We start from the raw sequence: 25,735 nt of genomic DNA, 5'->3' as shown, positions 1-25,735 counted from the left end.
TCTGTAGGTGTTGTGGTCTCTAGAATGCGGCCACTGGATTTCTGAAGAACCATATGAACTCTCGGTGGATTTCCCTGCAGCTCCTGTAAGTAAAATGAGCTTTGCTTTTTAACTTTCTCAGAAAGAAGTCAAACTTATCTTAGAATTATGGAGTGATGATACTGATTTGTTTGCAGTATATCAGATCAAATGTTAATAGGTAATTTTTTTCTTTTTTGTCTTGGTTGAGTGCTTGTTGGTAAAGGATAATACAAACTTACAAACTTCTACTCCATCTCTAAATTTCAGCTAGAGAAACAGAAGCAGTCCCCCCCCCCAAATCTGTCCAAAATACTGAGAATTTTTAATTACCAGGTATTATTTTAACAAAAAGAAACTAGGGAAGAAAAATAGTGCAATTTCCTTACAAATGATATTGGGTCACATAATAAAACTCTATAAGCTGTAGGGATATTTAAAATGTGTTTTAAAATACTGATACAAATATCTGATATTTTAAGAAATAGAAATAGTAGTCTACTATTATACACTCTGTACTGGATTTTTAAAGAAGACGTGTGAAGCACAACACTATTTTCACAAAACCTTATTAAATATACTAGCATGTGCTATCAAACATCCCTGAACATGTGATTACTAATGATAAGAATCTGAGTACAGGAGTTAATTACAAAGAACGCATTATGTACATAATTACAGCCATGGCATGAGACAGGAATAGGATATAGTTTACAAAGAAGTGTCCTTGTTTGAAGGTAGCCATTAGAGTTCAATGATAAGGCATAAAGTAGTATTTCTGAAGCTTTAGTAACTTTAGATGGATCTTGATGTCCTTCACAGTTCCAGTTATGTGCACACATCATAAATGTTCAAGGTAACAGTCCTTAAAGTCCTTCTTACTTTCTTTTGCCAAATCATTATTGCATCCGATATCAATGCTTCCTTCGTATATAGCTGTGATGAAGTTTGGTGGCTGTTGAAATCGTGTCTCGAAACCAGTTGATTCCTGCCAGATACATATTTATTAATTAAATTTATATCCCGCCTTTCCTTCAACAAAGGTGCACATGGGTGTCGTCCAGGCAGGAAAACCAGTCCAGTTGTATCTGTGGTTTTAAATGTCAAATGAAGTATTTTAAAAGTTATTTCAATGTGCCCTTCATGCAAAGTAGGAATGTTTTTAGAAATCTGCTGGTCTGATCATCATAGCTGTCGCCTTGAGAGAATAGCCTGATCCTTTCCAATAGTACCACTTAATCCCTTTAAATTTATTTGTGTTCTGTCGCAGTGGATAATAGAGGCCATTCAGATTGGAAGGACCGCATGCATCAAACCACCAACCTGTTTAAAAAAAAGAGAGTGAGAAAGAGAAAGAATGTCTGAAAAAAGAATTGATACATTTTGTTTGTTTTTTCAAGTTGCAAATTCTTAACCTATAATATTTTAATCTTAAAAGATTCACATGTACACAACATATTCTGTACATATTAAAATTATCTGCTAACATCAGTCCTCAAACTAAGATGCTACTCCAGATGTTAGTTCACATAAGCTTCCTGAAAGCAGCTGTTCATAAACGATGTATCTCTTAGTGCAGGAGTTTGGCGTTATGGCCGCCACCTTGGTGCTCCCATCACTTTGCTGCTTGTGCTGCACAAATCCGTGGAGATTGGCATAAATCCTTGGGGATTAGCAGGGTTTGTGGGCATTGAGCAGATGAATTCAACACATTGGACATTTGCAAATACCCTCTGTAAAGTCCCTAAAACATACAATGCTAATACTTATTCTGCATCTGGAATAAGGCTATGGTGATCCCCATCTATGGCCCAAATCTAGAGAAAGAGGTAAATCGCACTGTAATCACTGGGACAAATTAGTGTTGACTATTTTATTTATTGTATTGAGGGATATTCTACAAGGCAAAAAATGAAATAGTTCATCCAAAGTTTAAAAGCCTGGGGAAATAAAAAGGAGTTCACCTGGTACTAGACAGAGCTCAAAGCAGGCTCTTTGGGGAGGTGTTCCAAACCTGGGGCAACATCACTAAAAAGGTCCCTTCTTTAGAAGCCACCAACTGTACTTCAGTCAGTGGGGGTACCTGAAGAACATACTCAATGATCTTGGAGTATGGGCAGGCATATATGGAAGCAGGCGGCCCTAAACCATGAAGGACTTTTAAGTCCCATACATTTCAATTCGATTTACATACTGCTAACTTTTACTGGATTGCAGCTTATGGCTTCTTATTACTTACTTGGGAACATCTGGCAATTTTTCAAGCGATTCATTTTTTTATAAAATGATGGGTTTAGAAGACTATTTTTTCTGCTTTAACCCATATTGGCATAAACATACTGCACTGCAGTGTTCAAATTAGATTATAACACTGGTAGTAATACAATACTTAGTGGGTGTGACCGCATAACGAAGGAATGGGTGATTCTATGCAATGTATCCTACAGACTAGTCTGGAATTCCTGCATAGAATGGTGTTTTGTCTGGCCAAGGCTGCTGAAGTTTTCAGTATTGTGGGTGGAGTGATGCTTTGTCCTTCTAGGCTATTGTGTGAGCAGGTATCTGCAGAACTCTGGCCAAGATGTTGGAAGTCTCCGCACTGTCTTCCATAGTTCTATTGGCTCATCCCCACAACAAATGACACGAAAAGTCATTGGCTCCCATCTCCTTTTCCCCAGGACAGTATGTGCCCAGGGAGCCTATAGGGAATGTGAATGCATAAATCCATTCCCTTTTATCTGCTTCATTGGGCAACCAAGGCTTGTACAAACAAGAGCAAGAAAGCTGTTAAGGCTGTACAAAGCCCATGGTAATAGGGAGTGACAGTAATCCAGTCTGTCATTCCCGGGCAGCGGGCTTTATAGGTCTTGGATATATCTAAGAACGGTGGATTAAAAATCAGCTTTTGTACTGGAGTAAGTTGCTTCCATTGTGTCAGCATAGTTTTTTCCAATTGTTATTACTATCCATAATAGCACTTACTGCAGTGTTTACTAAGCTAAGTTCCTGTGGTAAGAACATAAGAAGAACCGTGCTGGATCAAACCAAATGCCTAACTACTCCAACATCCTGATTCCCACAGTGGCCAATGAGATGCCTATGAAATGCCCACGAGCAGGAATACCCAGCAACTGGTATTCGGAGCCATGCTGTCTCTGATCCTGGAAGTAGCATAAAGCCATCATGACTAGTATCCATAGTATTTGGTTGTATATGTGAACCTTCTTGACTTTAAATTCTGAAGTGAAAATATGGACAGAATGCAGCCTACAACTTCCTTAGTTTTACTAGGGTACATGATCAATTCTGAGATTGATATCAATTTAATTTTTCCCTTGAGCTTCATTTAGTTCAGAGCAGTGGACCATGTAACCTTCAAATGTTCTTGGACTGTAACTCCTATCATCTCTTAACATTAGGTATTCTGGGTAGGGCTAATGGGAGTTGTAGTCCACCAACTTCTAGAGGACCCATCCCTGATCTGGTTTTCGGTGTTGGTGATACTGAAATCTTGCAATACTGTGTGTAATTTTTAAACTGTTACCTTAAAATTGATGGCTGAACTCTATATGAAGCAAAGGGTAAAAGAAGTAGGGTTAACATGGCAGATTTAATGGATTGGATCCCTCTGGGAGAGGGTGACTTTTGTCAGATTCCAGCTGCCCTGGAAGTTAGGGTGACCTCCAGGGCAGACTTTTACAAGACTTAAATGGCTACTGGGGTAGGAGGGCATTGGTGAAAGATGTCACCCCCTTTGCTGGATCAAATGCCTTCCATGCCCTTCCATATGTGGAACATGAACTGTAGATCTAACCCATAATGCTGCATGAACAGTTAGGGCATTTTAAAAAACAAAATAAAACATATATTTACAGTTTTATTATAATGATGGGGGGGGTGTAGTTCATGAGGCAGGTGTTAAGCTCTTTAATCTTTCTTTAACCTTTCATAGTACTATTATAAACCAGTCGTTAAAAGTCAATGATATTCAAGTGGAACTGTCAAATTGTTTTGTATAAATGAACAACAGGTAGGATTCAGAAACAGATACAGTAAGCTGATTTGGATCATGTATATACCTTACTTACTTACTTACTTACGGGTTCTATTTAACTCTTTCAGGCCACTCATATAAATACCTGCATAGGATTGCTACAGCTGCACCAATAGCAGCTACTTGGAGGGCTGGTTCAGACAAAATGAGAACAAGCCTAGCCTCCCGCTGAGCTTGCACACTCCCTGCACTTGGGAGTTTTTGCTTTTGGAGTTTTTGCTTTCAATTTTGATTGACCTCAAATTGCCATATTGTCTGTACTTGGAAAACTGGTTAATGTTAGCTATGGTTAGTGAAATGCATCAACTTTAAAGCAAGCTTATACAAGGTATTAGAGGGTATGTGCTCTTGCAGACTTGAGTAGTTGTATCAAATGAAACCTCATAACTGATTATTGTTCTTCTAGCCCTGGCACTTGATTCTTTACATATTTTGCCTCGTCAGTTTCTCACCTCATATTCAAAAGAGCAGCAAAATCTGAAAAGTGGAAATAACTTAACAGGCGTAGCCATTTGTGGACTCTCATGATTTCAGCTAACATGGCAAGATTTAACTGCTGTTTATTTTATGGATTGAAGTGCCAATCGTAATAGTTAGAATGTGAAAATAGGAAGAGAGTCAAAACTGCAGCTCTTACCTCCTGTGAGCATTTGTGAGCATTTGCAGATGCATTTGTCATTGTCTGCATCCTTTGTGCTAAAACCATTTCCTGGTTGGCTTATGCTGCTTATTTTGCCGGCTGTACCCGTAAGTCCTTTAAGGTAGATCCTGTAGAAAAACAAAATGAAAAACAAATTAATACATGCTGATGCTGTTGTTGTGGTTCCGCAGTAAAGAGGAAGTATTTTCCAAGAAGTATCCTGTTCAGTTCCCTGGTTAATGATCTACTATGTTTCTCTTGCAGAGAGTATGCCAGGGACTTGTCAACAGAATATGTTGTTCTGGAAGAGGAATAGCTTGTTTGCTCCTGAATTGTACTAGATGTTTCTTTAAAAAGTGATTGTTTAGTAATTGCCTAAGTGAACCTTCTGCAACCTGGCACCCTCCAGATGGATTGGGCTACAATTCCCTTCATTCCCAGCTAGCATAACCATTGGTTGTGCTGGTTGGGGATGGTGGGAGTTGTAGTTCAACTCATATGGATGGCACCAGATTGAAAGAGGCTGCCAGATGTCCGAAATAACTGAAAATCTGTATGTCGGATAGAACTGATGAGGTCTTGTATGCCTCTTCCATTTCCCCATGTCAAGGAATAGTTTTGGCACTGCAGTAGGGCCTAAGGTTTAATTAGAAGTACTCTGGAAGGGTTTGGGCCTATTCAGCCTGTGGAATGTCAGAGTCCATATGAGCTTATCTCTGTCAGTGTTCTCAGAGCAGAGCCAGGGAGATCCCCGTGGTTCTGCTCTGAGAACACTGACAGAAATAAGCTCACACAGATTCTGATATTCCACAGGCTGAATATCCCAAACACTTCCAGACTACTTCTAATTAGATATTAGTTAAAAATTACAAGACCCCACTGCAGTGCTGAAACTACTCCCTGACATCCCACCCCATTCCTACAAAGAACGGGGTGAAATGGAATCCACTGTAAGTTTGGAATCCACATTGAGCTGATAGTTTTGCTACCTGTCTTTCCAATTAGGTCCATTGAGGTAGACTGGCTTAGGTCCAAGATATGGGTTCACACAATACGCTAACCCACCATTGGTTATCTTGTATGAACGCAGTTCATTTTCCCCAGGATGGATTATTGTGTTGTCTGAGCGCAGCGTGTTTTCCACAGGGTGGCTTGTTAACCATGCAGTATAGTTTATTTTTCTCGAACAAGCCACCTTGAGAATCCATGGCTTGTTGTTGGATTGTTCAGTGTGGTTAATAAGCCACACTGCGTGGTTAACTAGCAACCTGTGGAAAACACACTGTGTTTAGACAATACCATAATCCATTCTGCAGAAAACGCACTGCATTTAGACAACACGATAACCTATGTTCGACAGCAACCCACACTGCTGGGTTAGTGTGTTGTGTGAACCCAGAAAGAATAGGGAGACAGGAAATGTGAATCATAGTTAATCTTTTCCAATTTTAGTTTGGGGTGCTTTTGCATTCATTATTACTTATCCATTTACATCATATTTGGGTAACCCAAGGGCCACATGCATCCCACAGCAAGTACCCGAACCCTGCCAGTTCCCACCCCTCATCACTGAATTTTGCTGCCTCCCTGGCCCCCTGCTCACATGTGACTCCTGTGGGAAAGAAGACTGCACAATGCTGATTTACATGCTCTATAAGGCTCCACTGTTTTGTCGATGAATGGCTAGATTGCCTAACAATGAGGCTTTTAATCTGGTAAAAAGGTGTCCCTGGTTAATTGTGTAACATTAAATATATAAAACATGTACTTATTTAGATACTTAGAAGAAGCACACACACACACCCGCATTTTCCCTCAGGAGGAAGGGAGGGGGCACATCTGATCATGCAATTGCGTGGCCCCAATCCTGCGTAAAATGTAAGTACAATACACACACACACGCACAAAACTCAGTGCTGAAAAGTGTACTTGTGGGGAGGAAGGAGGACCTGGGAGCCCACGGTCCTCAGGATTTTCCCAAGACCGCAGGAAAAATTGTGATAAAAGTAGTCCATTTTATCCCAGGAAAAGTGAGTGGTCGTCCCCAGTTGACCCCAGGATCTCCTGTGTGTCATTTGGACACAGGGACGAACCTCGAGCTGACCCTGGGATAAATGGCTATTGTAGACATGCCCAGGGTCTTCTCTAAGATGCTGGTGCTGTGACACATACATGCATCATCTCAAACCAAAGAAACTGTAATGTTTTTTTCCCTTTTAATTTATTCATAGACCAATTTTCATAGATGTAAACAATTAATTAACCTATTTAAACTCATATAATGATCATCAATTAGGTTTTTTTCATTGGGTGCTAGTGCTCTAGTGTTCTGGCACAGAAAGTATGCTTCTTTGCAAATCCAAAAGTTGGAATTAAAAGGCTATAATTTATATTCTTGGACAAAAGTGGTCTCCCCCCCCCCTCCCGCTCCGGCACCCCACTGTTTCTCTTAAGATGCAAATAGAAAGCGAATCTTCCAGCCAGTTACTATATTGCAATGTTGAAAGCTGTCCATTTTTGTGTCACATTCATAAACATTTAAGGCATTATTCGGAAAGGAGCTTAATGTCTCTCAGGGACATTACAGAGAAACTGAAGGGAACATGTCCAAAGCTTGGTATCCGGATGAAAGGAGGGAAACTTCTACATTTTCCTGTTTGTGATCTGAAAAGGTCTGTGAGGATCAGCCAGAACATGGCTATAGACATAAGTCTTTAGTGTGGGAATGTTATCTCAGATTCCGTGCTGCTATGAATGTCTTTTACTAGGCATAACAAGAGCCATGCTGGATCAGATCAGTGACTTATATAGTTCTGCATGCTGTCTCTCACAGTGGCCAATGAGATGCCTCAGGACATGACTGCAGTCCTGGTTGTGTTCCTCAGCTGATAATACACAACGTCATTCTGCCTCTAATACTAGAGCTACTATATAGCCATCATGACTAGTGGCCATTGATGCAGACATACATCTGCACAGCGTTTTCTGGCATCTCCTCCATATTGTGGCTTGGGACCACAATACCTGACGGAACGCCTCTCCCGACGTGAATATACCCGGTCACTACGTTCAACATCTAAGGTCCTTTTCCGGGTGCCTACTCCGAGAGAGGCTCGGAGTGTGGCAACAAGGGATAGGGCCTTTTCGGTGGTGGCCCCCAGACTGTGGAATGATCTCCCTGATGAGGCTCGCCTGGCGCCAACGCTGCTATCTTTCCGGCGCCAGGTTAAGACTTTCCTCTTTGCCCAGGCATATGGCGGCACATCCTAATTACCCACATGTTTAGTTTTTAATCGGTTTTTAATGCTTTATGTATGTATGTTCTGTGTTTTAGAATTTTAAATTTTGTATACTTGTTTTTACCTCAATTTTAGAGTTCTGTAAACCGCCCAGAGAGCCCTGGCTATGGGAGCGGTATATAAGTTTAATTAATAATAATAATAATAATAATAATAATAATAATAATAATATGTATTTTGAAAACATTTAATGTCAGACCTGCCCCAATCTAGCAAACGCTTCCCATGTCGACATGGATTGTATGAACATACACTGCTTTGCTCTAGGATCTCTGCACACGTGGAATGATTGTTGCTTGGACAGTACGAGTCAGTGGGGGAACTACATTAAGTCTCTTCACAAACATGTGGTTGGTGCCATCAAGGTTGTCAGTGTCAACCATCTCTCTTGGGGGATTCACTGTGTGTGTAACTCCAGGTGGGGTACTTGCAGAAGGTTTTACTCTGTTCTCACTTCCTTTTTGGATATGCAGACCCTATCTGCATATGGACCATATTCACTGTACCTTGCTCTTTGGGTAGGGGAGACTGCTGTCACTAGTTTATGTAGGGTTTGTTCATCAGTTATCATCTGAGTCCATCTGGATCAAAGTTTATTTTGGCTGTTCCTCTACTGCTTTGCATTTCAAAGTTTTTGAAATGATAAACGGAAATTGCTTTTAACCAATGTTGCAGAATAACTGAACAATCAGGTTGACTATAAAAATATATCTGTGTATCTGGCAAACGTGGTTTTAAACACTAGATTTTATGGCTCAATAACGTGGTTGCATTTCAAAAGGAGCTATGTTTGCAGACAGCCTTCTTCATCTGTAGAAATTATTTTTTAATAACGTAAATGGACAAGGGTAATGACCCGTTTTGCAAAGGTTACCTTTATAAACATTATATTGCCTTAATTTTAAAAATAAAACCCCTTGCTGTAGAGCCTAACTATTTCCAGATGAGGAAATATTTGGGTTGGAGTCAGAATAATTTTTTGCTTCCTAGTCATGAAGGATCTACAGCTTTCCATAGAATATTTCTGTGATCCACAAAATGCTTAACAGAGCAATTCTAAGTGGGTTTAACAGAGCAATTATAAGCTGAGGAAAGAGTAAAGTGGTGGATCCTCCAGCGATTTCAAAGATCTGCCAGCTCATGCCAGCCAAAGAAAGAGTTGTTTGGGAAGGTGGGGGATGTTTTCCTTTAACTTTCTCTGGTGGGTCTCTGTAAAGTTTTTGTTCCTTCCCCATGGGTTCCAACAGGAGTCAAGGAGTTTAGAAGCGTTAGCCTCAGGCTGGCATAGAGTCCTCTCTACTGAGCAAAAGAGCTTTGGGTGTAGCAGATCCAAAGCCATCTCCATCCAATCCCTGCTCTTTCCTGGAACACCCAGTTTGGATCTTAACATCTGTTACTGCTGGCAATAACACTACCACCAGTGGTGATGGATGTATTCGTGTGGAGTTACCTGCTGGCGTACTGGGGCTCCATGGTGGATGGCTCCTGCAGTTGTTGGGTACTCCAGATCATCCTATATTTAACCCCCTCTGTTAGTTGGCCACTCTGTAGCTAGGTCAACTTATGGCCTTGCTAGTAAATCTTTTATTTCATTTTTTTTAATTAAGGAAAAATAATTTTAAAAAATTAAAAATAGATTACATATTAAAATACCCATTTAAGTGGCTTGGGGGGGTTTTAAATGGAGGGGGACAATACTTGTACACCCATCTCTTCATTTCTTCTGAAGTTTCAATTAGAAGGGGAGTTCATTTTTTTTTAGTTTTAAATGTGGTGGGATTGTAAATTTGTGCAAAAGTTGTGGAAGATGGTGTTTACTGAGATTGAGCAGATTGTTGGATTGAAAATAGAGAACACACCAAGGATTGCATTGCTCTCACTGCAAGAAGATCTTAAATGTACTAAAGAAGCTAAGAAACTGATAACGAATTTGCTGCAAGCTTAATCGTAGCTAGGAACTGGAAGACACAAGGAGATTATTGTATTGAAGAATGGTATAAAGAAGTGTGGGATATTGCTATTAATGATAAATTGACATGTAATATTAAAATGAAAAGAGGTTTAGCAAAAAAGAATGATTTTGAGGGAATATGGGAAAAGTTCTTAGTATTTGTGTTTTTTAAGGGAAGCGGGAAACCACCAACAGAAGAAACTATGAGTTTCTGGAAAAAGGAATGAGACCCCGAGGTGGGGGGTGCACTTTTATGTTTAGCATGAATATATTTAATAGATTAATTTGAATATATGATATAAATGCTATTTTATGTTTATGTATTAGTTTTTTTTAAAAAATTGTAAAAGTCAATAAAAAGAATTTTTAAAAAAAATATTTTTAAATTTTAGATCGCCTGTAGGACTCAGGTTAGGTAGTCACATTTTCTTATCTCACTTGACATTGTAAAAAGGAAGCTAATAATATTCCTAGAGAGGAGTCATGGAGGCAAAGGGAACAGCTTGCCGAGGGCCTTTCAGCAATTATGAGCCTGACTGACTGATTGACATTACCGACTTAATATGTGAATAAACTGAGGAAGGTATTAGCTGGGTGGGACCAAAGACAATAACATGAAATAATAATACTTTAAATCAGGGATGGGCAACATGTGGCCCCAGGCGCAGCCCCCAACACCCCTCCATTTTTTTTTCTAATTTGTGAAGGATAAAATGGCCTCCAAACAGCTAGAGTTTAAATTTATGTGTGTTATAAATGCAAACCTGATCTCCTTTGCCTCGCACGCTGCCATTTGGGTGGTGATGAGCTGCTGCCAGAAGCTGTTGGTGGTGAGGGGAGCGCGAGCCACCCTGTCAGCTGCTGCCACCCACCTTCCCTTCCTTCCCTTGCTCTGAGCACTCCTTTTTCAGAGCAAGGCATTGGTGGGGAGGTGGCTCTAGGGACTACCTTTGCCATGGCAGAACAGGCAATCTCCAGCGTCACCTCTCTGCCAATGCCTCGTACTGAAAAAGGACCCCTCAGAGTGAGGCATTTGGGCTGGGTGGGCTCTCTGGGGAGCCATGCCAGGGATTCTCTTGCTGCGGCATGCTTGGCTCTGCACAACCACAGTCTGCTTATACCTTTCTCAGAGTGAAACATTGGGTGGTAGGGGTAGCATCAGCAAGCCGCTCCGGAGAGCCACGATGGATTCTTCCCTCCTGTAGTAATTGCTGTACCAAGAGTGGCTAACAGGGCTCTCCGGAGCGCCTGCCTGCCCGCCCTGTGTCTCACTTTAAGCGGCAGAAGGTGGTGGTGGAGGCACTTCCAGCAATGGGTGCATGGGCTGACTCTACATGTATAGGGTTGTGCTGCATATTTAACATATAGTACTGTGGTATTTTGCAGTTCTCCAGTAGAATAGCTTCCTCTTTACATCAGTCTTCTTCTTCTGCCAATAGTGTGTGTATAAAAATTAGTAATTAGGTGCATGGCTGAGCAACCTTTTACCTCTTTCAGTGTTAACTTACCTGTATTTTAGTTCTTCATTTGCTAGATAGAAATGTTCATATAAGGAAAATGCCTCATTTCCTTCCCAGTCTTTCAAATGTATTTTGAGAACATACTGCTTCTGGTTGGTTAGTTGAGAAACCAACTCATTTCCCAGCCAATACTCCCCAGAAGGATTCCCAAATCCCTGTAACACAAATTTGATATTTAAATGTAATAGTTTTGTTTTTCTTGGACTTTGAAATTCACGGTTTGTGCTTTTTTCTTTTAAGATGATGATACACTGTCAGCCTGTCATCTCATCAAGTGGCATTGCCAAAGTTTTTGGTTCTGTCCATTTTTAAAAAAAGTGAATTTCAGCATGTACAAACTTAGAAGTTGGGAGATGGGGAAAATGCGCACTTGTTAGTTCTAGGGGAAATTGCCAGGAGAATTATCCATTTTGTAAAAAGCACACTAAATTAAACATCTATGTGTTAGTAACCAAGATATGGAAAATGTATACATTTCTATTTAAAAAAGAAAAGATCTCTCATACAAAGTTTCTCTTTAAACAGGTAAGATTACTTATTTTTTACCCAAAGAAAGCAGCATATTTTCATAAGTTTGGTAGTGGTGGTAAGGATGGCCCCTCAGGATCCCTTTCAGCTTTGTGTTTCCTGAATTTAAAGTTTCTCTGAGTGGAGCTGTCAGTATGGTTTACCCCGAGGCAATGCTTCTTAAGACCTGACCAAAGACTGCTGATACCCCAAATATTCAGGTGATATGTCTCAGCGGGACCTAAGATGACTGAAGGAGGTAGATGATCAAGAGAGATGACTCATCCTTATCTCCCCTTCCCCTAGCCAGAGGTGCAGGGGCAAGCCACCTCAGGGGGTAAACAGGAAACAAAATGACTAGCAAGCAGGGGGTTTTTTTGGGTAGAACTGGAAGAGACTAACTGAGAGCTGAATTGCTTTCTGTAAGAATCGTATGGCATTAGCAGTTCGGGGGGGGGAGGGGCAGGAGCAGGATCTGTTTGGGTATTAATGCTCCTGTGTCAACCTGTACATTTGTAACTAGATGCAAATATTACAAGCTGATGGTAAGTCTCCTCATTCCAAGGAAAGCAACCCTAAATAAGCACTAGAACCCCTGAAACCTCACCACTCAGAATTTGGGTACACATAACATTATGTACACATAACAACATTCTATAGCTCCAAGAACTATAGTTCAATTTAAGCATCCATAGTTTAGCATACAAAAGGCCCCATGTTTAATCCCCTTGCTTCTCTGGTAAAAAGGATCTTGGGTACCAGGGCTGGGACAGACTTTAAAAAACATAAATTAAATGAGATGTTGACATAATTTGGAGCAGCCTCCCCCAACCAGGTGCCCTCCAGATCTTTTGGATTTCAACTCTCATCAGCCCCAGCCAGCATGGTCAATTGATAACTTAGCTGGGAAAGGCTAACCTAGGATGTCAAGAGAAATTTGCTCAGTGTCTAATCAAGACTGTTCAGAAGTGTATCAAAAGTTCAATTCATCTAGATTATGCTATGAAGTCATTCAGCCTTACCTCTTTGTACTCAGTCCATGTTCGGTCAAAGTCTACTGTGCCATCTGAGCGCCGCTGAATAATTGTCCAACCTCCTCCACTGGTTTCCATGTCACAATATGTCTGTCGGTACATAACAAGCATAGAAATACTCACACTTAATTTAAGACACTTAATTGTATCTTATTTAAGGGGAAAGATCTAAAAAATACATATCTGTGAATAGGGGTGGGGGTAGTAGGGAGAAACGTACTTGCTCATCCCAGAACTGGAAGGTATAAGAACATAAGATGAGTTATACTGGATCAGACCAAGAGTTCGTCTGGTCCAGGACTCTGTTCACACGGTGGCCAAACAGTTATCAACCAGGGACCCACAAGCAGGACACAGTGCAACAGCACCCTCCCACCAATGTTCCTGAGCAACTGGTGTATATAGGCTTACTGCTTTGTACGAAAATGCTGTTGTTATAATCCAGTAAGAATAATAACAAGCATATACTAAAGAATACTTCAGAAACACAAAAAATACACTGAGCCTGTAGGACTATGGTCACAGTGCCCCAGTACTACTTGCACATATTTACTTATTTATTTGATTTGTTCTCGCCTTTAGACCAAAAAAAATGGCTCTCAACATGGCTTACGGGCACAATTAAATTGATTTAAACAATACATTAAAATACAATAAAAACATAACAATTAGAGAATAAAAGATAAAAAATAATAGCACCCCCCCCCAAATGACCCATTTACAGGCCAAGGACCTTCATGAATTAGGCGGTCTTTGCCTGCTTGTGGAAGGACAGCAGAGAGGGAGTGAACCTAGCCTCCCTTGGTAGGGAGTCCCACAGCCTGGGGGCAGCCACTGAAAAGGCCCTTTCTTGGGCTGCCACCAAACATGACTCTGGAGGCAATGGTCTTGAAAGAAGGGCCTCTCCAGAAGATCTTAAGAACTGGGCTGGCTCATATGGGAGAAGGCAGTCACATAGGTAGCCTGGTTCCAAGCCATATAAGACTTTATAAGTCATAACCAGCACTTTGAATTCTGCCTGGAAACAGACCGATAGCCCGTGAAGCTGTAAGGGAGTCACATACCCATTGACAAAGAATCAGTGTTATACCCATTATCACTTTGGGAGAGTACTAATTCTAGGCATCCCTTTCCTCTTGCTCAATCGGGTGATCAGTGTCCTTAAATCTAACACTACCATCCAACAATCTATTTGGCAGGGAAAGTCCTTGTGCACAACCTCCAGACGTACATGGGGCTCCATGGAACAGGGTCTGTTTATCTTAGTACTCTGCGTTACAATGAAAGCATATTCCTGAAGTGGTTACAAAAGTTGTCTAAAGTCTCTTTCCAGCAGATCCTGTATCTTGCTGCCAATTTTGGTTTCCAAAACACTTCTGTTTTTGTTTTTGAAGCCCTTTCTCTGTTGCTCTGGGGGAGACTGACATAAAGCTGAGAACTAAGAAGCATCATTCATGGACAGAATCCTGTATAATCAACGGTTGGATTAGAAATATAATGGAAGATAAAACACATTATTTGAAAAAATGCATGACTAATTCTAATGAACCATTCAAAGGGTTATTTACTATGGTTCTTCAGTTTTCTAAACAGGATTGATTTGAACATTTTGACTACTAGAGGGCAAATTGGATTCAAAAGGACAAGAGTGTTTCCTGAGGTTTTTTCAAATGAATGTTGTCCTGAATTGTTTTTTAAAAGTCAACCATATAATTTGTAGAGTTATTGAACTGCACAGAGTAGCATTTTAGCAATATGCTGCTCTGTACAGTTCAATAACTCTACAAATTATATGGTTTGGGTGTGTGTTTTTTAACAATCACAAACATCACGTAGATGCATTATGTGAAACATAAGACAGAAGTCATAATCTAAAGAACCACATGCCCATGGAGATCTTGGCCTTGTGTTTCACAAAGAGAAAACGGCTTTTGAAACTTGTGGTGTTTGTGACGTGGCATGTGGGGGTCTGCTATTTCAAGAAAGAAAGAAAAAGTCGTATCTTACTGGCCTGCCTAAAGCTCATAAATTCCATGCAAACCCAAAATATACTGTATTTAAGAAAAGGGGGAAACACCATGGTGTATCTTGGACAAGAAAGTAAGCATGTCAATTTTACATTGTGCGTTCTAATGAAAGCTTGTAGGGAAAAAACAAAATCAGTAATGTACATTGTGCAGCAGTGTTTATAAGTCTCTTGAGAGGCCAGAGTGAGCATTGACAGGAAAAGATCAAAACATAAACAGCCACAGTCTGGCAAATAAAAGGCCATTCTGTTTCACTGCATGAAAAATAATGTAAAATAGCGTGAATAACACTTGAAACATCTGGCAATTTGATATAATAATGTGGAAGTGTATCCCTGTCTTGCAAAAATGCCATCAATATTTCCTCTTTAAAGGTAATGGTAGTAATTTTGTAGCTTCCACATGCAGAGTGAAATCCACCAGGACTGCTTCTGCAAAACTTCAGTTTTTCAGTCATGTTATATGGGACTCCATGCAAGTTGTACTGAAATGAAATGAAGGCTATGCAGTAATAGAGCTTGATGGATTGGACTCCTAAGGCTGCTATAATCCATGAAACTTCTCCTTCTGCAAATAAGAGGCAATATGATGAAGTCTAAACACTATAATCATTGTACTCCATGTAGTAGGTCTGGGAATAAAAATAGTATCATCAATCATTCGGTCTAATTGCTGGCCTGACAATGACCCTGTTTTTTGGTAGGTTTAAAAATAATAATAGAGGAACATAGTAAAATAGCTCTATGTAGAAATCTGATGACAACTGGAAATATATAGCTGACAAGTTCTACCTAAAACCCATTGGGTAGCTTGTCAAATGCTGAAGAGAGTATTGAAGTTGTTTATGAAAACGGGCCAGGTTGTCAAGAGGAAAAACATTAAAACTACAAACTTGACAGTCACTTCTACTTAGTGGTATGAATATTGGAATGATTTACAATGCAAATAAACTAAAGGAATATTTGCACTTGCACACCATACCAGATTCCTTTTCATTGGCTTGTTTCTCAGTGTCCTGGTATAGTGATGGTCATACACATTATAGAAGAACCATTTCTGCAAAGGTTGGGGCAGTCTGAAGGGCCCGGTCAGTGTCCCCAATAATGCCCCAAATGTAGATTAAAGGTACCATCTTTGGAATGGGCCTAAAACAGGTGGAGTTCATGATGGCTTCCATGAATCAGAAGATAAGGCTTTGCATAGCTCTACCATTAGTACTTCCTTGCCATTCAACTCTAATCACAATCTCCCTATTAGCCAAAACATGTCCAGAAAAGCTCACAAGAAAATGTCGTCCTAGCTAATTAGTAAAAGGGTTTCAATTACTGAAATTAACACATAGTTTTGTCTGCTGAATTTCCTTTCTTATTGCAGCATTGATAGGTTACTTGTAGAACTGTCCTGCCTTTCCAGTAATACATGGAAAGTTCAAAAAAAAAAGTTATCTACAAGCTTTCCGCTGTTCTCACCTTTTGTAGGTGGTCTAAATAATGTAGCAGGAAATGATTTCAGGAGTTTATGAAAACATTATTAATCTTAGTATTGAGAGGAATAGACGACAACCTCCTAAAAACATGGAGGTCAATGGTGTGATCTGTTAGGATGATGAGTGATAACTTTATCAGATATTCTTAAAGATCCTGAGTGATCAGAAAGAATGTAAAGAAATGGATTCACTTGTGGTACATTTGGATTTGTTACTGTTCTTTGTTACTTGGAAAAAATAAATAATAATAATAATAATAATAATAATAATAATAATAATAATAATTAATAGACCCCTTGCAGTGCCACAGGGGGAGGTCAGATACAAAAAAAACCCACACACAATTAGTTGAGAGCAAATTAACATCATGGCCATAAAGATGGTGATCTGTCTGCATTAGGATGTTTTCCATACTGATGGATTATGGAAACGAATTTTAGCTCTCTTCCATGAGGTTGCACTGCAACAATTTTGTTTTCCTTTTCTAAATTAGAAAGTAGAGTTCCAAGCTGACTTTAAAATGGGGGCAGGCAACCCATGGCCCTCAGGACAATTTCAAATGCCAGTCTGCCCTTTCCCTGACAACCCACAGCATGGGAGAGAAGAGGGAGCGAGGGGGGCAGGGGAGAGAGAAGGAATGACTCACCCACATTTGGCTGTGGCCTACCCAGCACTCCCTTTTGGTCCTGCCCACTGCTGATATGTGGAACTTGACAGAAAAAGTTTAAAAGTTGTGTGTGTGTGTGTGTGTTTAATTTAGCCAAGATAATACTATACCTTTTTCTCCTCTCCTGTATTAGGCACTGTTAATGTGTAGATTCCACTGGTTGTAAGTCCTGATTTGAATGCTTCAGCACAGTCCTTGAAACTGAGCTGTTCTTCTCCAGCCACTAAAGCGTTCTTGGATGCTAAAAAGTGTAAACATAAAATCATGTTAAGAATGGCTATTGCAGCTGAAAAATCTCAAAGACCTGCCATATAGCTGACTTATTTCATATACAATCTCCACCACTACCACATCATTTATTCCAGGCTTTTCAAATTGCTTACTGTTTAGGTAGGGTTCATAAATTTAGCTTGCTTAAAATACAATGTTGCTTCCAGCCTTTTAATTGTTTTTCCACACTTCTCTGAGCGTTGACACTTTTAGAAGCGCCCCCCTTGACTTTGGCAAATGTTCAGGATTTTTTCCCCCCCACATTGGTGCCGAAGCCAACACGGTTTGTTTACTTGTTTGTGCTCTACTTAAAAGATAAAATCAGTCAAAACATGCAGAGTTTTGGAAATGTTTTTAAGAGACTATTTTTAGGCCTTCCAGGACTACATTGCCCTGTATAGGACACAATGGTTTTTCAGAAAGAAAGAAAGAAAGAAACTTCTGAATTGGTTATTAAATATTTGTAAATACAAATGGAACCTGCAACAAGATGCTGCAGTGTGGAGTGCTCTTATTCAGGGTGCCAGCCAGCTCCCCTCCTCCAGAATATTCCATTCCATCCCTCCATTTTCCTGTCTTCCTTGCCCCGCCCACCAAAACAACAACAACACTCAGTCATCATTCCATAACCAGTGAGCATGCTCAGTTCTTAGGGTTGTATTTGTACTTATGCAAACTTTGGGGTCCCCAAGCTTGCTGATACCTCTCTCTTGTGCAGAATTGGTGCCATTTTGGCTACATAAGGATCCATACTTGGATCATTAGTTCACTATTATTAGTATATAGGGTTTTTTTTGTAATTGATCAATTATGGAATACATTTTATTGATAAATACCTTCTGAAGTTCTGAGACATTCAATGTTTAAATAACAATATGGCTTTCATGCCAGGTTTTGAGGCCACTGTATTTAATTCTGTGCATTCTGTTGGGGAGAAACTCCTCAGAAGCCTTAAGTTCAGAGGTGCTTCCAAACTGAGGGCTCCTAGTACTGCCAATTGTGCAACTATTCCATTTTTTCCTCCTCTACAGATTTTTTTGGGGGTAAGGAAAAAGACAATGGTGGGAAAATATGGGAGGGGTACAAGTGGAAGATGATGCCTGGACTCCGACTCCTCGATGGGTTAATTTAATTCTGATTCTAGAGAAGAACCGGAATTATATTTGGCAGAACGTAGTCCTCTGTGGTTACATTGACACTGTGCCAGACATTGCTCTGGGCCTCTGGGTGACCCATCGGGTTGTCGTTCTCAGAATTACTATGGTATGAGGTTTAACACCCACACATGGATGTAGACTCACCAGATTTCACACTGGTGCCAAAGCCAGGATAGCGTTGGCTCTCTTACAGAGCCCTCGGTCTCTTTTAGGATTGCGCTCTTAATCGCTTTCTTTATGCCCACATGAATGGGGAATAAAACTGACCTAAGCCTATACAAACCTCTTATAATTATACTTCATGTTAAGAAAGAAGCTGAGGGCAAGTGCAAGGAATGGTGAATGTTGACCAAAAGGACCTTGTTTCTCACTGTAGCGGTTACTGTGTGTTCTACTTCACTTACGATTCGGTGTAGCGATCATAGAAAATAGATTCTGCACAGTCTCCCTCAGATCATGCTGCTGTTTTTGCAGGAATGAGTTATTAGCTGTGGCAGTGACCAGCTGTTTCTCTAATTCTTCTATTACGGCATTCTGTCTGGAAACTAGTGACTGAAGCGTTTCTTTTTCGTCTTTTATTGACTGTAGCTGGAGTGTATGCTTGTCTTCCATTTCGAGGACTTTTTTTTCTAAAAAGCTGACAAAGAGGGGGGGAAAACATCTGTGACTGGTGCAACGTTTCTATGTGGCTAAAGTAAAAAATAAATAAAACTGAATGAGTTAAAGAACCATGACTGCACGATGTAAGGCTTAGCAAGATGTCGTTTGCCATACAAAAATCTCAGCATACTGAGACTCTGAAATACACCTCCTCTCTCCCCTATCAGGAAGGGAAAAAGTAATGCCTGATCTAAGCTATACCATTATAATTTGAATGCAGCACCTATCATTTCCTCATCTGTTCTCCACCCCACCATCACCCAAAGAAAGTTAGTTTTCCATTACATCAGCAGAGGAATTGCCAGGACTGTGTGTACTCTGTGCTCAAGCAATCCAAATTCTGCACCCTCTCTCATTATTATTATTATTATTATTATTATTATTATTATTATTATTATTATTATTTCTATACTGCCCATAGCTGAAGCTCTCTGGGCAGTTTACAACATTAAGCCAAGCTACATAATGTTCCTTTTCTTTTGCATAATTCTGCACCGTTTACTGTTTTTCATAATCTCTTTTGAGTTCAATAGCTACAGGGAGGAGCCAGGATCTAAATCCTTGTCCCCAAGGCCTAGAAATCTTATTGAACTTCCCTTCTGCCTTCTGAGTTTTCAGAAGGCCTTGACTACAATGAGTGCAAATGCATCTTCACAGTATAACAACTATAAATGTGCTGCCTTGGGACACTGAATTCTGCATTCTCTACTATATTCTGTGCTCCTGCTTGAACTGCTGTATATGCCCCCGGAAGTTCTGCAGAAGAGCCTGGATTTACATGTATGAGGAATGTTTTTAGTGTGGTTGCTCCTGCTTTCGTGTAAGGCAGGGCTGGGGAACTCCAGGCCCAGATGCCCAATCTAGCCCTCAGGGTTTCCCCAGAGGACCACGCCTCATTTCCCTTTTCCTCAGCCACGGATTAGGTAGTGGCTGCCTGGCTTTTGTGCCATTCCCCCCGCCCCCTTTCTAAAAGGTTGAAATGCCTCTCCTAAAGCGTAGTTACTGGCAGCAAGAGCTTTCAGCTATACTATACTGGTATTTTTGGTATTTTAGCCCTGACCCTTTTGCCTTTGACCCTGTCCCTTTTGCCTTGCTCACCACTGGCAGGAGCTTCTCTTAAATAGAGGGCAGAAGTATGAAAGCGGTATATGGTATGTGTCAATGGGCCCTAACAGTTGTCAGTGCACTTCAGTACCGCTATAAAGCAGTGGTGTGGCTCTTGCCTTTTATTTACCACTTTCATAGTGCAATATCCTGCTTGGTGTAGATGAGCCCTGAGTTTAGACCTCGGGATGAAAGAGGTTCCCCACTGCTGGTGTAAGGGGGACCTCTAGAACCATCTTTAGGTCCTAGAGTGAAGGATGGATGTACAACACTCCTGATCTTCTTCTTCGCATGTTCGAGGAACTGTTGGGTCAGCAGACTAGACTTCGTTTTACTCTTCTTCCACTGACACCGAAATTGTCTTTTAGCAGTGTATGTTCCAAAGTGTACTTGTTCTACAAATATTTGTTACTTTTCCAGTAAGTAGCAAATGGCATGTGGCATATTCCAGGGCCCTTCCTATGCTTACTACAATAAATGACATTGTAATATTGAACCCTTATTTACTTTGCTCCTCTTGGGTAAAGTATCTTGTTTGCATAAAGCAAACCTGGCAGGAGCATACACAAATATAGCAGGGGAGTGAAGACAAATGTGAAAACATGCCCTTTCCCCTCTGTGTTAATATTTACTAGAACTAAGTTTCTTTCAGCAGAGGGTTCCTACTGAATAATACAGTCTGGCCATTCAGCCCTGCATTGTCCTGTTGTAAGAATAAAGGAGCAGCCCTTATGATTTGACAGTTGTTTGGTCTTTATCTTAGAAAACAGCTTGCTTTTCTCCATAATATATAGCCATTGACATATCAACTCCTCACTATGAAGGCTAAGAACTGTTTAGCCGAACAGATGGTCAAATTATGCATTCACTACTGATAACTTGCATCAGTAGCAAATTACAGTCTGCTTTAGAGAACAATAAAGTTGATTTCTCTTACATGTGGAACTAGCCAACTGCAGGTCACACAAAAGGCTCATGGAGTAAACGAAGGTCACAGTTCTCCTCTCTTGTCCAGCTGGCCTAATGTGATCCCAGCTCAGCAAGAAATGTTAACAATTCTGTTGGCCAGCTGTCATTCAAATATTCTGAGTAAACGAAAAGAGGCTCAAGTTCCTTTGATGTTGTACACTGAGTATGATGCAGGCAGGGATCATGTCTGTCTTTCAACAGATACCAAAGGAAACGTTCGCCAAGACTGGAGGCAAATGTTTATCTCTTTGGTGGTTTACAAATGACAGTGAATTTTGTCGTGGCGTGCAGTGCAGCTGGATGGGCAGATTTTAACTGGCAATCAAAGATGGTTGCTCTGTTAGGAACAGTGAGTGAGTTCCACTGCACTTGGAAGGCTGGTAAATAAGTGGATTTCAACCAAGCAGGGTGGATTCCCAACCTTGGGTTCCCAGATTTTGTTGGATTATAACTTCTAACATGTCTGACCATTGGTCATGCAGGGTGGGCATCATAGGAATTGTAGTCCAACAACACCTGGAGACCTAAAGTTGGGGAAAGCTGATAAAGACAAAAGCCACACAAGCCAGAGACTGGGCCATTTGCCATCTGAAAGAAAGAAACTCCTTCCCATTATAGAACTCAGAGTATAAATCAGGTCTTGCTATGTCTAACAGTTGTTTTTTTCTCAGTCTTCTGAGTGGACAGGCAATTAAATTCCTATCCTACTGCTTTTACTGAGCTCGGAGTTGATTGATCATCTCCCAAGTTCACAGTAATTTTAGTTGCAAACTAGGTTGGCATTCCTTGTCCCTTGCATTTACTATTGTAGAACTGTTCACCTTTTCCAAGTTTTATTAGTTGTAGCCTTGGCTCCTCAGTAGGTAGGAGGAAAGGTGGAGTTCAAGGGAGGTTTATTGTGAGAGTTAAGACTATGAATTAAGGAGTTTAAGCAAGTAGGAGAAAACTCAGTTCAGCACATGATTATTTTCAACCACATTGTGCATACATGCGAAGAAGTGGTCCCTCAATGTTGGGCACATTTCACAAATTCCATGCATACAAGCAACATTTCCTGGTATTAACCAGTCATTTCAGTTTTTATCCATCTCTGTACACTGAACTAAAGGCTTGAAGTATGTTTGTTTGAAAGTATTCCTGAGGGTTGATCAAACTAGTTATATGTCTACATGCTTTGCTGCTACAAAAAAAGAACAGTTGATATCAATAATACATTACTGAATAGGAAGAGTTATTACCTGTTTTTTTCCTGCAGTTTACCTATCTCACTGGTCTGATCCGAAATCTGCCTTTCTAATTTGTTTGTTGAAAGGGAGTGTGCCAGAAGCTGAAGTTCAAGTCTTGTTGTCTGATTCAATACCTATATTTTGAAAAATGAAATTTTGAATCACATTTTGAAAAATCAGAATATTTTTCCAGTTAATCATACTCCAAGGGAGTGTGATTTACCCGAATTAGAAGAAAACAAAAAGTTTCTAAAGGTTGAAAAGATATACTGTAAGTGGTATTTCCTTATGGCTACAATTTTTGGGGTCAATTTCTGTTCCACATGTTGTGACTTGAGCTGTCCTCAATATGTGAAAGACATATGTCAGGAGTCCTCAACCTTTTTGAACCCGAGATCACATTTGAAAATTTGGGAAACTGCTGCAGGCAACAAAATGTCTAATCTGTGGGTTGCTGCTATGGTGTCTACCTGTTCCTTCCGTGGATCTTATGCTGCATCTTAGTCAGCAAAAATCTTTGTTTAATGACTACTGCACACTGCAACATCTTTTTATTAAGGTATTGTGTAATTCAGCTAATTGTTGGCTGTGCAATACAGCGAATGCTTCTTTTAAACATAACTTTTAACAGTGTTCAGCAGTTGCTTCTTTTTAAGGGGAAGTTAATACAGACATAAATACTGTACTGGAACAGTCTTTAATATTCACTGATGTACATGCTTTTTAAAATTATTTGTTTGTCAGGGAAATTAACAAATGTTTGGCATAAATAGATTCTCTGCATCCTCTTGACTGCTAAAGATCTGAGTAAAATATTTCACCAGCAAGAGATCAGTAGCTATCGGTAGTAAAATGTCGGAATTTTATCCTCTACAGAATAATTCCAGCTGAGTATAAGTCTCTAAATTATATATATATATATATATATATATATATATATATATATATATACACACACACACACACACACACACACACACACACACACACAAAGAAAAAGTTTTGCGGCAGCTAAGGAGAGTCTAATTGGTTTATGGTGTCAGGAGCATTTGTCATCAAGAGCCTACCGATTTCATCAGATACTTTGCCATATAAATAGTTTCTCTTATTCTTTAGAAAATTACTTCATGTTTTGTGCAGAATGTTTTTCCCTGTGCAGTCACAGTTTATTTTTTATTTTTTGATCAATCATTTCGTGGTTTCAGTTTTAATATGATTCTGCTTTTTCATCCGCTTCTTAATGTACGCTCCTTTTTAGTCTCAAGAATGACATCTGTTTTTAAGAATGAGGAAACAGCACTGTCATGCAGAGTGTTGCTTTCCGTTCATTCTGCTACGCACTCTTCAGTCCATATCACTTCCCTCATTGTGTTTTAAATCAACGGTTTTAATTCATCAAAATTTGGCTAGAGTTAGTAGCAGGAATTTATTACTCACATCCTTTGTGTTGAACAGTCATTCAGGACATGATTTCATGCTTCAGTGTATTTCCAAATGGTTGCTGAAGATTTTATTTATTTATTTAAACAATTTTATATCACCCTTCATATCGAATTTCAGGTACAGCCTAAAACAAATATAGCCCACCCAGCCCCCAAATAAACAGCAGAAAAAAACATTAAAACAGTCTGAAACTTGCATAATTAAATCAGTAAAATCTATTACAATGACTGGGTAAATGATAGTAGTTGTTGGTGCTAGCTGAAACTCTCCGTGGAGGAGATGTTGTAAGAGGGCTACAACTGCCAAGAAAGCTTTCTGCCTAGAAATAATCTTCATGCCTTCCTTTCATTGGAAGGAAGTACATGGAGAAAGGCCTCTACAGAAGATCTTAAAGAACGGACAGGTTGCTATGGGAGAAGATGCTCCTTCAGATGCTCCTTCAGTCCCAAGGTATTTAGAGCTTTAAAACTAAGAACCAATCCCTCAAATTGAACCCAGAAGCAACCAAGCAACCAAAGAAGCTCTTCTGAAACTGCCATGATATGGGTAAACCCAGCACAACCGTCAAAACTCTGGCAACTACATTCCGTAGTAACTGAAGTTTCTAAACTGTCTTCAAGGACCACACCACGTATAACTTTGTAGTAATCCAATCAGCCAGATCTTTCAGAAATGTTGTTAATTAAATCCAGTACAGGCACAGTCATCAATACAGATCTTTAGCTTCCAAGCCGAATTATTTATTTTATTATCTATTCATTTGTTTATTTAAGATAGTTATAAAGCATCTTTCAGACCTAAAAACTTGTAGTAGTAAGTATCTACATTTGGATTGAAAGAAGCTGATTCATGTGTATTTCAGTATAATTGGTCAAACTAACGTTCTGTTTACCTTGCTATTTTCTGTAAAAATACACTTTTGTCCTTGGAGCACATTGAACTTAAAACATGTTATAAAGTGTGGATGATGTAGTACTGTTCTGAAAAAAGATCTTTGTAGTATAAATACAGTAGCTCTGAGCGTCATTATCTCTGTGGTGTGTTAGTTTACTTCACATCGAGCATTTCTGTATTGGGAGAGCATTCAAAAATATAACCCCGAATCATCAGACTGAAGGGGTACATTTCAAAACTCTGCCATCTTATTTTGGGCCATGTATAGAATGCTTTAAGTTTAATGCTTGTAAAAAATGTACAACAGTCTTAACTAACCTAGTATCCTCCAGATGCTTTGTATGACATCTCCCAGCATTGCTTATCGTTGACCATCCTGGCTGGGGCTGATAGGAATTAGTGTGCAAAACATCTGGAGGGTAATAGGTTGGTGATGGCTGATGTACAAAAATCCTCCAAAGCATTTAAAGACAGTTTTGTCAATTTAGATACGAGCTTACAAAAGTGTTTCCCTCCAATATAAAAATCTGGAAAATAATCGTAACTTTTTAGAAACTCTTCATACGAATTTCACACATTGTTAGAAATGTACGGAGGTTAGAAATAATTTTATTATTTTTGGATATCTATATTGTTCTGTAAATGTAATAGTTTGTGGTTACTCCATAATAACCACACTTTTGGATGGAATTTGACTTAAGATCTATAACAAAGACCGTTCCCCCCACCCGCAGTTTGAGTATGGGAACGTCTCTGTTCCTCTTGAGGAACCACAATTGATTTGGGAGTTGGACATCAACTTAAAAAAA

At 39.8% G+C, this 25,735-nt stretch overlaps 2 protein-coding genes across 2 annotated transcripts in view; one reads left to right on the top strand and one right to left on the bottom strand.

Annotated features, from left to right (window-relative positions):
- Positions 1 to 25,735, top strand: part of MCPH1 (microcephalin 1) — a 116,719-nt gene that overhangs the window by 28,012 nt on the left and 62,972 nt on the right. Inside the window, exon 11 of the mRNA XM_063125070.1 lies at positions 8 to 85. Within this exon, the coding sequence (XP_062981140.1) occupies positions 8 to 85 (78 nt within the window). The remainder of the gene's footprint in view (positions 1 to 7; positions 86 to 25,735) is intronic.
- ANGPT2 (angiopoietin 2) overlaps positions 128 to 25,735 on the bottom strand; it is a 52,244-nt gene continuing 26,636 nt past the window's right edge. Inside the window, exons 3-9 of the mRNA XM_063125068.1 lie at positions 22,602 to 22,723; positions 19,035 to 19,267; positions 17,314 to 17,444; positions 13,012 to 13,113; positions 11,471 to 11,637; positions 4,710 to 4,840; positions 128 to 1,341 (exon numbers count right to left, since the gene is read on the bottom strand). Of these exons, the coding sequence (XP_062981138.1) occupies positions 1,181 to 1,341; positions 4,710 to 4,840; positions 11,471 to 11,637; positions 13,012 to 13,113; positions 17,314 to 17,444; positions 19,035 to 19,267; positions 22,602 to 22,723 (1,047 nt within the window). The 3' untranslated portion in view covers positions 128 to 1,180. The remainder of the gene's footprint in view (positions 1,342 to 4,709; positions 4,841 to 11,470; positions 11,638 to 13,011; positions 13,114 to 17,313; positions 17,445 to 19,034; positions 19,268 to 22,601; positions 22,724 to 25,735) is intronic.

Source organism: Elgaria multicarinata, chromosome 4 (assembly GCF_023053635.1).
Source record: "Elgaria multicarinata webbii isolate HBS135686 ecotype San Diego chromosome 4, rElgMul1.1.pri, whole genome shotgun sequence".
Taxonomy (NCBI): Eukaryota; Metazoa; Chordata; class Lepidosauria; order Squamata; family Anguidae; genus Elgaria; species Elgaria multicarinata.
The sequence above is the reverse complement of the archived record's forward strand: the minus strand, read 5'-3'. Positions and strand labels throughout refer to the sequence as shown.